General features: G+C 39.7%; 2 protein-coding genes across 4 annotated transcripts in view; one reads left to right on the top strand and one right to left on the bottom strand.

The window, feature by feature from the left end:
* Positions 1-14,084, top strand: part of RSPH14 (radial spoke head 14 homolog) — a 213,261-nt gene that overhangs the window by 112,294 nt on the left and 86,883 nt on the right. The gene's annotated exons all lie outside the window — the stretch shown is intronic.
* GNAZ (G protein subunit alpha z) overlaps positions 1-14,084 on the bottom strand; it is a 169,644-nt gene that overhangs the window by 78,107 nt on the left and 77,453 nt on the right. For both annotated transcript variants that reach the window (XM_089775255.1, XM_075898003.2), the window contains one exon: positions 11,991-13,276. In XM_089775255.1, coding sequence (XP_089631381.1) covers positions 11,991-12,713 — 723 coding nt within the window. In that variant the 5' untranslated portion in view covers positions 12,714-13,276. The remainder of the gene's footprint in view (positions 1-11,990; positions 13,277-14,084) is intronic.

Genomic DNA, 14,084 nt, shown 5'->3' on the forward strand with positions numbered 1-14,084 from the left:
ATTAGTTCATACAATCTAAACCTCACTAAATTAGGGCATGTCTACACTACAGAGAAGATCCACCTTCTGGAGATCAATCTTATAGCATTCCATTTAGCCATCTTGTGTAGACCTCCAAATCACATACTGAGGGCAGCCCCCACTGGTGTCCTGTGCTCCTTGATATGTGAGGAGTAAGGGAAGCTGATTGGAGTGTGTGGACCTACACATTTTGCATAGCTGGATGGCATACCTTACGTCGACCAGCGTGGTCTAGTGTAGATCAGGTCTAAGACACCCGCCCACATACACTAAATATGCAGAAATGAATGGCCAAATATGTTTCAGCTCTGCCTTTCAATGGTGGGTCTTGTTACATGGAATTAATGGAGATTTCAATGAAATGAAGTGGGGATAAAGCAAATAAATACATAACCCCATAGAACATAAAAATAATCCCGTCTGATCATTCATTATAAAAATAATCCTGTCTGATGCAGATGAGGGTACATAATACTGCTATTTCATAATAGAACACAATAAAATCAAGTTATTTTTATCTTCTCAAACCTTGAAAATTTAGTACTTTATGTGACGGGAAAGGATACACCATCAGTAAATATCTAGAGTAGTTCCTTGTTATTTGTAATATCTTATTGTTAATATTTCATTGTAGACTTTTATTACAGATTGGTGTAGGAAATTATTCAATTATTACTTTCTCATCCATTCAGGAGTAATCCATAACGGTTGGCCTGTGTATTTAGGCTTTTTTTTTTAAACTAGATCATCTAAACAAAAACTTGGAATGAATAAAAACAGTAAGGGTTGAATTACACAAGGGATTAATTTGGTCCATAGCCTCAGGTGATGTAAAAATCTCATCAGTAAGTGGGTATGTATAAGTGTAATTTTCACACCAAGGGGAGGAAAGATGGAGTTGGAACAGAAGAGAATGCAACAAGGGAACTGAAGCTGATGTAAAATACTTCATGCAGATCTGCTTTCTCTCATACCTCTCAAAACACTGAGTCAAACAGACGTATATTTCCTTTTACCACCCTGCTCTTCTGTCTACTGAAGAATATGTTCTTACTCATTTACTGACATGTAATTTACTCTACAAATTCACAGATAATGTGTGTTGAGCCATCATTCTGTCTTTAAGGCTACATGTTCAAAATGATATGAACCTATCATGTGGCCAAAATAAGGTTAGGTACACAGTGTTACTTTCCGAAATAGATAAATAGATCCAAAATGATGGAGCAAATCCACTCAATCACTGTTACTTTAATTTAGAACTTCTTAAAATGGGTGGAGCTAGTATTTGAGGCATACTCAGTGCAAGTGTCATTGTGGTTGAGTGATACTAGGTGAATGAACCCAAAATTATTGGCTCAACTTCAATAAAATACAGCTAAAATTACTTGACTTACCTCTTAGTTCTAAAATACCTTTAGGGATTTGGAAATAGAGTGTAGTCCCTTACAAGGAAAACTCTCACAAGGGCAAACTGACTCACAGAAATACAGTTGCCTTATGTTTCAGAGAAATGTTATTTACGTGTATGATTCAAAAAGTATATTGAATTTTAAAAAGCAACTTGAAGGCATCAGACACAGAGAAACCGTTCTTATCTGTAATTTCAAAATCATATAAATTAACTGTTAGGCAAGACATTCATGAATCTAGTGCTACTATTCTAAGAAGTAGCTGTTCCTGGATGAGACTACATGGTCTTATCTATTTTAGAAATGGTAGGTTCTATTGAAATTATATGAACATGAAATGTAGGAGTACTAGGAAGAAATATAATGGCTTTACAAAATTTCTGTAATGTAAATAAGACTATATGTTGGATATGTGCCTTGGATTATTGTTTAAGCATAGTTCTCTAAAAATATAAAGGAGTTAATTTAATTTCAGGTCTCAGTGTTTAGTTGCTTTTAGAAGATTCTATATAGATTATGTGACTGCACATAATAATGATAAATGTCTCAGATTTTGACAGTCTGAAATGAAAATGCAGTTTCTAGTGAAATAATTTGTTGTATAAACAAACCATTATCAGTCTTCTACAAGTAAGATGCAGCACTGAAGTTATCACATTTGTTCTGTGCAATTAAAAGGAGAATAAGCTGCTCTTGCCATGTGTTTAATGTGTCTATACATAGTGTTATTCTTCTCCATTATAACTGCAGTTATTTACTGTAAAGCTCAGAAAAGGATTTTCGAGGGACTCACCGTCATGTGCAGAACACATGATTATAATTGCACACACTAGAAGTCCAGGTATTTTTACAGGAATGATGCTTTCAGCAAATTCCAGGGTTTGAAAGTTTCAATGTACAGCAAGATTTCCAGGATTCAATTAGTGATGCTTACATACTTTGCAAAAAGAGTGTTAACACTGTTATACATCTACTATATATTTTTTGAGAGTCTGCCTGTCTGCCTGCTTGTTCAAGAACTCCTCCTAAAAGTAAGAGCTAGGATCACCTAATTCAGTATACAACTTTTTCTTAACAAAATCTACTGCAACATGATGGCTTGGTTGTGCTAGGACAAAGGGCTATGCCTGTAATGGGATTGATTCTCATAAAACCATACAGAAAAGAGACAGAATCACCCGGCAGGTGAAAGGGGTTGGCAGGGCTGGGGGCATGTCCTTCTCCCATCTAAGACTGCCTTAGCCTGAAGCCTCTCACCCCCCAGGTGCCCTTTAGGGAGGGTGGGGGGGCTGAAGCTTTCCCCCTCCATTTGAACAGGAACATTGCTGGCTGTCCCCCTTTATCAGGGAGGAAGGGGAAAGTACACAGTTTGCTACATTCCTCACTCTGGCTGGAGAATACAGTGGGAACATGAACCTGGACCTGCCCCAGTTGAGAGATATGTACCCTTCCCCCTGGCTGTGCCTGCCTGAGCTGCAGCAACCATGGAGAGGCGCTTCTCACCTGTTCCCAAGCCACTGCAGAAAGAAAGAGCTGGGGTAGTCTTCCCTTCCCAGGGGCAGCCTGCAGACACAACTCCTTATCCCCAGCCCTACACCAGAGCAATGATTTAAATGAAGCATGTATATTTTCATTCTATGTTTCACAAAACATAAATTAATTGAGTAAGGGACCTGCGCAGCTTCAGATAAATCTAGTCTGATAAAATATTTAATTGTCCATGAGGGTATTTTTATCATACCAGCCATACATTTAATCCTCTAAAAGGAAAAAAGTGAAAAACAAAAATAAAAAAAGAAATCCAGAACTCTAGTTAGTGTATAGACATTGTTCATGAACATTTGTAGTTATTTGGGCTATTCTGCTCATTAAAGTTCATAACAAATGTCTAAAAGTGAGACTATCTGAACAGTTTAAATTGCTACTTTCCTCAGATTCGTAAGTTACCAAATTTGGCAGAAGGGTGTTTCTCCTGAAGAAGAGTTGGCAATATGGACTTTTATTATTGATAGCAGGAAATGCTAATAAGGTTCTACATTCTGTGTACTCACAATTGCCTTTCAGTCTTGAAAGCTATTATTAGTATTGTGGAAAAGAGCTACATGTCTTAAAGGCTTGTTAATATCCTGTATCTGAAAAAGCAAACAAGTCTGTTTAAAAATATAATTTAAAAAATTCCCTACTTAATCAATAAAAAATCCTGAGGTAAATGTTACTGGGAAATAGAAAGACCTTAATTTACAGCATCATGTGCCAAGAGTTTCTTTCTGCACAAGACCCACTGCAATCTGTTTTTTTACTGCAGCATTATGGAAATATTCAAAACAGAAGACCCAATAGTACTGGAGGAATATGACTCCCCAAAGATCTGTTGGAAAGGCAATATGACAAAACACAAATTTTCTAAAAAGTTATTGAATGTTTTGGGCACAGCTTTTTTTTTCTTCAAAAAGTAGAAATAGTCATCAGGGGATCACCGTCTGAGATTTGCTTCTAATCAAGTAGGAGGAATTGATTCCTACTCTAAAGATGGAAAACAATTTGGGAGAAAATGATAGGCTTCATTATTCTAAGGAAAGAAAGGAATGAGAGCAGCAGAATAGGGACAATGTTCATGTCTACTTTTTGGAAGTCCAAACAGAGAACTGATCAATAAAGTCCAATGGGAAGAAAATCTAAGGGATAAAGAGGTTCAAGAAAGCTGGCAATTTCTCAGGAAGGCTATATTAAAGCCCCAATTGCAGACTATCCTGATGCAAAGGAAAAGTAGGGAGAATGCTAAGAAACCAAGATAGCCACTACCACTATTTCAAAATAACTTAGTCTGCATCTATACAGCGGGCAGTTATTTCAAAATAGTGTAAAAATACTGTCAAACTGGAGAACTTTTACTCCGATTCCTGTAACCCTCATTGTATGAGGAGTAAGGAAGTCGGAGGAAGAGTGCTCTATTTTGAAATAAGTGCTGTGTTCATGTTCCCTATTTTGAAATAAGCTATTTTGAAATAAAATACGCAATTGAACTTGCTCAATTTGTGTAGCTTATTTCGAATAAAGCCCTGCAGTGTAGACGCACTCATAATCATAACCTCCAAAGCACCTGCAACTTTGCCCAGCTTGGTATCATCTGCAAACTTAATAAGCAGGGCTGGACAATCTTTGTAAACTACTTGCCCGTGGCGAGTAGATTACAACCCGGAAGAGCCGGGTTCCGGCAATCTGTGCATGTGCAGAATGCCGGACAGTGCGGCTGGCGAGCGGGGCTCGCCATGGCTCAGCGAGCCCTGTTAATAAACATATTCTCTATGGGTATGTCTACACTACCCCCCTAGTTCGAACTAGGAGGGTAATGTATGCATACCGAACTTGCTAATGAAGCCCGGGATTTGAATTTCCCAGGCTTCATTAGCATAAAGCCGGCGCCGCCATTTTTAAAAGCCGGCTAGTGCGAACCCCGTGCCGCGCGGCTACACGCGGCACGGACTAGATAGTTCAGATTAGGCTTCTAATCCGAACTATCTGTACGCCTCGTGGAACTATCTAGTCCGTGCCGCGTGTAGCCGCGCGGCACGGGGTTCGCACTAGCCGGCTTTTAAAAATGGCGGCGCCGGCTTTATCCTAATGAAGCCGGGAAATTCAAATCCCGGGCTTCATTAGCAAGTTCGGTATGCATACATTACCCCCCTAGTTCGAACTAGGGGGGTAGTGTAGACATACCCTCCGTCATATAAATTGTTGATGAAGCAATAATGTTCTGTTTTATTTTGGCTACTCCTGAGTTACTTCAATGTGAAATAAGGATTAGACCTTATTCATAGGTCCATCAATGGCTATTAGCCTGGATGAGTAAGAATGGTGTCCCTAGCCTGTGTTAGTCAGAAACTGGTAATGGGTGACAAGGGAGAGATCGTTTGATGATTGATTCCCTGTTCTGTTCCCTACCTCTGGGGCAACTAGCACTGGCCAATGTCGGCAGACAGAACACTGGGCTAGATGGACCCTTGGTCTGACCTAGTCTGGCTGTTATGATGTTCTTGTTTTTCATTTGAAAACAATAAAACTTTCAAGGAAGTCAGTGATTAAAAGTAGGCGACTAACTTTATTTTACACCTTCTTCTTCACTTTTCTTACTGCGTCCTTTTGAGGTGACAGTACCAACACTTCTGCATTCTTTGTGTTAGTTACATCCCTTTTTCACATCCACTGAACATTGCTGCAAGTTACTCTAATTTACTTACATCAAGTTTTCTCACCAACTTACATCTGACATTTAATGTATGCCATCACTACTTTAACTGAAGAATCTGGCCTGCTCATTGAGAACTTTTTCTTCATATCCCAGCTTCTCCTCCTGCATCATGCTGTAGTGAAGTAAAAATTCCCAAACTTATGACATTACAAACTGCTGGCATAAAAGGTATTGAGATGTAACTAATTCAGCATGAGGACTTCAGGGTCAAAAAGGAAGAGAAGATGGGCAGTGAGAAACCGTTCCTGTATTTCCAACAAACAAACTTTGGTATTAGCAAATACTGCAGGAAGAAATATGAAGATGTCTTTATATTTTTTGTCTGATGTATTTAGTAACTTTTTTACAGTATCAAAGTTTCTCTAAGATTTTTGTCCTCAAGGACACAAGCGGATTACCATATGGGTCAGTGGAAGTTGCTGTTAGTATGCTTTAAGCAGCATCTCTGCAAGTCAAAGCTTGATAAGGCTAAGCAATCTGAATAGACATTAGTAAAGTATTTCTCATGAAAAGAAAGTTCTCCAGTTTGACAGTATTTTTACACTATTTTGAAATAACTGCCCGCTGTATAGATGCTATGTTTTCACTAAACAGTGACTATATGGGATTGTTAAGGAGGGGAGAAGTAAATCATAGACAGCTGAAACTTCATAACTTAATGATATTTAAAATATCCATCTTTCCTGTACAGGCAGCCCCCGGGTTACATGAATCTGACTTACATCAGATCCCTACTTACAAACGGGGTGAGGCAACCCTGCACTAGCTGCTTCCCCCCAGCAGACTAGGGAGACGCGAAGCTAGCGCCTCCCCCCCCAGCAGACCAGGGAGACGCAGAGCGGCTTTTCTCAGCAGACACCTCAGCTTGAGAATAAAGGACTGAGGGAAGTGAGGTGTGGGAGAATAAAACTGAGCTCTGGAGAAATGTTTGGCTAGAGTTTCCCCTACAATATGTACCAATTCCGACTTGCATACAAATTCAACTTAAGAACAAACCTACAGTCCCTATCTTGTACGTAACCCGGGGACTGCCTGTACATTTTCACAGACATTTTTAAACAGCAAATCTTCAGAACTGAGTTATTTTAAGATTATTCCCAGAGAAAAGGGAAAAGGGAAAGGGAAAAACCTGAAATTTTACCTTCAGAAAAGGTAACAGAATGTATTATGGACTTCGTGCCTAATTGGTTAAAAACTGCAGGAACCTGCCTTAAAGGAAGCATTGAATACATACTAATAAATGCACTGATGACAGGAAACCTATTTTCTATTCGGGGCACCTAACCTGGGTATCCCAAATATTTAATGTGAGCACTCAAAATTGCAAGTATGTGCATAAAAGAGGCTGAGAGAAAGAGAAAGAGAGAGAGAACGATATTAAGTGCCAATTTGAATGTCCAAATGCAGGATTTGGTTCTTCAGTAAAGGCTCCTTAGTTTGAACACTGAGTTCTAAACGTTACATGCATAGAAAAAAGTACAAAAGCTAACTCTTAAAGCAGATGACCAGCTTTCACGGACTCTGGACCATCCTGTAGTCAATTTGGAGGTTTTGCCTTCTTGGAAATGGTTGTCAGAACTGATGCCAATACCAGCTCATTTCTCCCTTACAATTACTGTTTCCCTGGGCTAATATAGTGTTACACACTGTGACACACTTTACCAGATATGTTTGTTCCAGCTATTGTACACATGAAGCAACTATGATGCCTAAATCTGTTTGCCTAGCTCTTTGAGTCGTCAATAAAATTAAAAAGCAATGCTATCCTATGGCTTATAAAAAAATATTGTTTAATTGCGATTTACAATTTATCACACATTTTCTCCATCTTTACACAAAAAGGGTATTATTTCATAAATTCAACTGCCTCTACAGGCCAGCACTATCTATCCAGTTAAGACCGTTTCTGTGGCCACCAGCAGTGGCTCTACTTCCCACCACTCTTATGCACTGTCAGAAAAACCTAATGCCTCTAACACTTCCCCAGTAGGAATCACATAATAAAGGTGGACACAAAAATACTTGGGAAGTATTACTAGCCCAGAAACCATATAACAGTAGCAAAATAGAATAATGCTAAACAGAGAAAGATGATTTGCCATTCTGCCATTAAACAGTCATGATAAAAGGATTTGGGTCTGTTACTTAGCAGCGGGATTCCTGTGCATTCAGCAACTGCCTAAATTTGAATTTTCCTCCACACCAAAATGTCCTTGTGATCTGGAGAAAACTTAAATGTATATATGGAAATTCACATTACAGCAAAAATGAATACAAGATTTTCCCCCTCCCAGTTCTTATCAAAATGAATAACTCTGCATATAGTTGGGAATTGTGGCAAAGTAGAGACTTTAAAGGAACTGAGAGCAGCTGGTTCAACTTTCACAAGAGCTTTGTTGGATTTATTTGAGATGGATTCATAGGAAGACTACCTGTGAGCCACTTTGGGTTATGCCTGAATTCCTAATATAATTTGGGGAGTTCAATGAGAGGACATTACATGAAGCGTTTTTGCAAGTAGGTTTTTAGTTCTTAACCAAAGTCTTTTTTCTAGCAATGCTTTTATTTCACAGGTTGAAACCAAAGAAAGTTTTTCTTCAGAACCAGCCAGAAAAGATGAGGTTGTAGAAATGTATTTAAGTCAGTTAAATCTCCTAAAGGGCTTGCTGTTTGTATTTAGCTATTGCCCCAGCCATTTGAGAACTTGAATTAAATGCAGGAAATAAATACCTTTATTTCTGATGCAATATTTGTGTGAGTTTTGAATATTATTGTTCTGGGCCAAATACTTCTGCACAAAATGGCCTCATTTCGTAATTTTCTTCTATTCCATTAGTTTTGCCACTTTCTGTCTATGAATTATTGATAAACTATAGCCATTTTCTCAAATTCATTGTTCAAAATCATTCTCTAAATCAGGGGTAGGAACCTAAGGCCCAGGGGGCCAGAACCAGCCCCTGGCTCACCTGGATCGGCCCCCCAAGGTTCAGGGCTTCCCTCCAACATCAGGGAGCCAGTTCTGGTTCTCCAGCCCTGCAGCTCCCCACAGCCCCTCCCCACGGGGCTGCAGTAGGAGCGCTGGTTCTCCACTCTGGGGGGAGGAGCCCTGAGCCTTGCAGGCTGGAGTCAGGCAAGCTGGGATAGATCCAGCCTGATGTACATCCCACCTCATCCATCTCCTGCATCCTACCATGTGTAGCTCTCCCATCCCCAGCCTGCTCCTGCACCTTCCTTCCCACCCAGATGCCACACCCCAAGCCTGCTACCAGGTAGCCCCCCTCCTACACACCTATTCTTTCATTTTTGGCCCCACACCAGAGCCAAAGGAGGCCCACAATATCAACTATCCGGAGTCTCCCTAGGCTCTGATGTGCGAAGGGAATGTGGGGAGTGTCTTTCTGCTTCTTAATTGGCGGCCATGCCAGTGAGGTATCTTTTTTTTTACTTCTCACTTTTGTGCAGCCAGTTGATTTTTCTATATGTCAGCAGCCCCTGAACCAAAAACAGTTTCCCACCTGTGCGCTAAATAATAACTTAGTCTGCAGACTGTCAGCTGGTAGATCATTTTGAGTATTTAATGTTCAGTTTATGGGAATATTCTTGAATAATAGTATGAATTTCAGTTTAGTGAACTTTCCTGCCAGTAAATTTATTTTCTTAAGAATCATGAAAAGAGAGCACAAAAGAGGTTTAAACACCCTAAGCAAAACTTTAAAAATAGTAAATAAATGTTTGTGGAAAATATTTTGCTTAGCGCTAAGTGCCCTAGGCAGCTCTGCTGTATTTGCAATTCTTCTTTATATATTTAATGGAAGAAACATCTACAAGAAACAGGATCAAGACAAACAAACAATAAAATCCCCACATACTGCACTGAAAAGTGTTAAAGTTATTACAATAAGTGATTTGTTTAATGTGCCAATAATTGTAATAGCTTTCATATCATAATATTTAACCCACCTTCTTACCTGTTACATGAAGGGTGGCCCTTTAATCTAACACCTAGGCTACATCCATAAAGAGGGAAACTCCATTAGACTCTTGTCTACCCGGTAGTGTGGGTTTCCCTTCCAAAAAATTGAAATAAAGTTCGTGGAAAGTGCTTGCTGCACCAGTTTTATCTTTTTGTTAAATAAAAAAGTTGGCTGTAGTGGCACCAGATAAATAACTGAAATACGTTAGAGAAACAAGCCTTAAACCGTTTGAAGTACTGTCATCAACTTGCCTTCATTCAGTGGCCTAAACAATTTGACGTGCTACATGCAGGAAATACACAATTTTCAAGGAGCTGCTACAGATTTTTAAAATCTTGCTTAAGTTATTCCAGGAATTCCCAACCATAGAAATCTTGATCATGTGTTATGCCTCATTAAACATGATAGCCCTTGGTTGTTACAGATCTTAGAAGAATACCTGACTGATCACTGCTGAGGACAAATGGGCCCAATGCAAAGCGGTGAGCAGAGAAGGTCTGAGGAGTTCCACTCTACAGGGCAAGTGCTATAGCGCTCTTCAGAGGAGTGGGAAGCACATGAAAAGTAGTTTCATGCCTTGGAAAAAATCCTGTGCGGTGCCTAATAGTTTCACTTCATCCCACAGAGCCCATGAACATTAATTTAGAAGGAAGGCATCTTCAACCAGAAGAATACATGGACTCACAGGTTTAAGGATCTATTTCTGAGAAAGTAGTCAGAACCAACCACATGAATCATTCATTTACTGAAGATGTTATGTAACTAAGGAGAAATTTAGCTCCCTGACTTTCCTGTAATGTTAAGGAGACACTTCCCCTTTCAATTTTATTTCCCAGAACTTGGCTGCTATATATCACAGTCATGGGACAAAATCATAGATTCCCACCATGGGAAGAGATGGGTTTGGTGCTATTTGCCACTTCATGGTGGTGTTCCAAGCACCAAAGTTTCATTTAAGCATCTGGGAAGTCCAGCAACATCACACAGCTATTAGTAGCTTCACATCATTGGGCTTGGATTTGATCCTATTGTATGAGCAGATACACAGGAATTCACATTATCGTGAATTCTATCCAGGATATTCTCTAGCATAGTTCAGGCATGACAAGCATGCTACACGCAGAAGAAAAAAATAAAATGACTGACCTGAACTGACTATGAAATTTAATACAGTTAGTGGAGTATTTCCATAAGGAGTAGATTCCATAATAGTCTGCCAAACAGATTGTTAGAGGAGTGGTAGAAAGTATGTCTTAAGAATATTACTGTAATAAAAGTAGTGAAAATGCACATTTCTAACCACAGTTAGATTCTAAATATTGTACAAAAAGCAAATTACTGGGATCCCCCTTCATTGAAGTACTCTTTCTACTGTGAAGAAACAAAGCATGCAGCATTCTGGGGAGCTCCAGAATTTGCCTTGCCACAGGAAAGATCCACCAGTGTGAAATAACTGACAATACCTGAAGGATATGATAAGAAATTGGTGCACCTTTGGGTAAACAGTAAATTAGTTGTCTCCAGACAGTGATTTTGTAGGGGTTGATTTTAGTTCCTTGTGTTGGTCAGCTATTTTTAAATTGGAATATAGGCAAGTAGGGAGCTATAGGAATTCTTAAATATTCCTACCAACACATTTAATTGTTTCTGAACCATCTTGTCCATTTCTGAGGCTACAATAGAAGAAATATATAAAAAGTCCAAATAGTATCTACAAAGGTCAAATTAAACAGACTGAAAGTGATAGAAAACATAAACTTACACACACTAACTTATACAACCATTTCCATAGTTACAGTATCTGTGTGCTAAGCAAATTGAAGATTATAGTATTAGTATTACAAAGGGAACCCTTAAAATTATGTATTTTTATAAAACATTACTTTTAAACATTTTAAAGCTTTTTCTACTCATGCCGATCTTTACAGGCAAAATCAAAACTGAGGATGTACTGCTGTCAAATGCATAAAATTGATGAAATTGAGAATATTATTAAATTTAATTTATAATAATTTTAAGTGTTATTAATGACTTGGGTCTGAAACTTTTGCCTTAGACACAAACACATTTTCCACTACTGTGCCACATGAGGAAGCCTTATCATCTTCTATTGATAGCTCCAAAGAAACAAAGTCAGCGAAGAAAAGCTATATGCAACCACCTTATGAATGCAGAAAAAATACTACTAAGTCCATGTGTGCTATTTTTGAGCAGGTGTGTATTTGTTACTTGTGTAAGATAATGGGGCTTGATCTCCAGGTACTACGGAAATAAACATAGTAATAATAAAAATAAATAATAAGCCAAAACATAGAAGAATCCAGAAGCACTCACCGTTTGGTTATCCTCATATAGCTTCAAGTCATATCCACTCAGCTCCACACAGAAAATTATTGCTGTAACCCCTTCAAAGCAGTGGATCCATTTTTTGCGCTCAGACCTTTGTCCACCCACATCCACCATTTTGAAAGTCAGCTCTTTGAAGGTAAATTTATTTTCCACAATCCCTGTGGTCATATCCCGAGAACGCAGAATATCTTCCACTGTAGGGATGTAGTCCAGTGCTGCAATCCTTTCTAGGTCATTTAAATAGTATGCCGCATTATCCTCTAGGTGGTACTCATTGGATCGGCAAAAGCAGTCCTGCACACCGGGGTCTGCCCAGAGCCGCTTCATGACTCCTAGAAGCTCAGGTGTAATCTCTCCTTTGCTTTCAGCTGGGCCTGTCAGGGCAAAAAGCTGCACGGCATCATAGGCCCTGTCAGGATTGTGGAACTCTATCTTAAGAGTGGCTAGCGCACGAATGATGCGTGTGAGGGAGTCAATGGCATTATAGATAATCAGAGGTTTGTATTCCTTGCAAGCCTCCAAGTTAAAGCCACCACTATGAATGATTTTCATTTGCTTGACAATAGTACTCTTGCCAGAGTTGCTTGTACCCAGGAGTAGGAGCTTGATCTCGCGTCGTTGTCGCTGACTCTCAGAGCGCAGGTGGCGGTCAATCCTCCGGGACCGCCGCGCTGCCTCTTTCTCCTCAGAGCTTTGCCTACATCCCATGGTATAGCAGACAGTAGCAGAAGAGGAGAACTGGAGATTATCTCTCTCGTGTTGTCTGTCTCTGAGCAAGAGCTGCAATATCTTTCAATTCTCGTGCCAGGTGCACCCTGTGGGGGAAAAAAATCACTATCCAATACCTGATGGGCCAATAGGACTGTACCAACTAGTTCAATCCCAGCAGGGGTGTAAACAAATGTAAAAATTCAAGCACAGACAGATAGTCTCCTCAGTAGATTGCATGGCACTCCCCTTTCTTGTGAATAAACAGTGGCACATTCCTGTTAATGAAAGGACACTTCCCTATTCCAGAGTGTGGCTGGACCAGTCAAATATTCTTTTCTCTTCTGCATAATTATTTTGCTGTTTTCTGTCCAAAGGTAAGGAGCTGCACCTTGATATGCTCCGCTTTAGTCCAACCTGTCTTTTAATTGTATTTTCTGGTTGCTGTGGTGATGCTGTTAATTACAGCTGAAGGTCTGGTATGATTTTGTTGTATTTGTTTTGTTTCTCCACCCACTTTGGGAGGCTGATCCAGTTCAGACCCGTGAATCTGCACTCTCCACCTGTCAAACAGCGAGAGAAAAGAAATGAATAGAACTGGGGGACTTAATTTCCCTTCTGCAGAACATTCACATTTTCTCTGATTCTGCTACTTCTGAACATTGTATTACTCCAAATACAGCCCCAATGGAAAATGAGTAAAGTCAAATAATAAAAATCTTGAAATACTGCAGAATTTTAGAGATAGCTTGAGTCTGGAGACCTCAGAAAATGTGTACCCTGAACAATAGTAAATCAAATCTCTTTTTCTCTCTAGCCTTCTGTGTTTTTATTACCCAAATCCACATGAAAACAAACAGTGCTGAGCTCTCTCCCAATTCTCTCTCAGTAAGAGCTGATGGCAGCCCTTTTCCTGCACAGCCCTGATCTGACCGGTTTTCTCAGAGCAGAGTACATGAGAGAGATTCACAACTACTTAACCTCTCCTTGCATTTATATTGCCCTGGCACTTGAATGTGTGTACTTGATTCTTTTGTTTGTATTGAACATTTTTGCAAATAAATGATGAAATGAAAGGTGGAGATTGGGTTTGCATGAGAGTTTTGTGAAAAGGTTTATCTGAAGAGGCACGATTATTGATCTTTGCAGGAAATTGTTACAAGGTGTACCAGCCTCATGGTCCTACTACACCCTGTCTCAGGGAAAGAGCTGCAAAGAGGGCCCTCCAGGACTGTCTAGGGAGGCGGAACAAAAGAAACCAATCAGAGCCCAGCAGACTCAGATAAAAGGAGCAAAGGGGGGTTAGTAGGTCAGTTTCTGGCTAGAATGAGAGGTGCAAGACAGGGTGCTCCTCTTTAGCCACAAGAGAGC

This window comes from Pelodiscus sinensis, chromosome Z (assembly GCF_052426305.1).
Source record: "Pelodiscus sinensis isolate ZL-2025 chromosome Z, ASM5242630v1, whole genome shotgun sequence".
Taxonomy (NCBI): Eukaryota; Metazoa; Chordata; order Testudines; family Trionychidae; genus Pelodiscus; species Pelodiscus sinensis.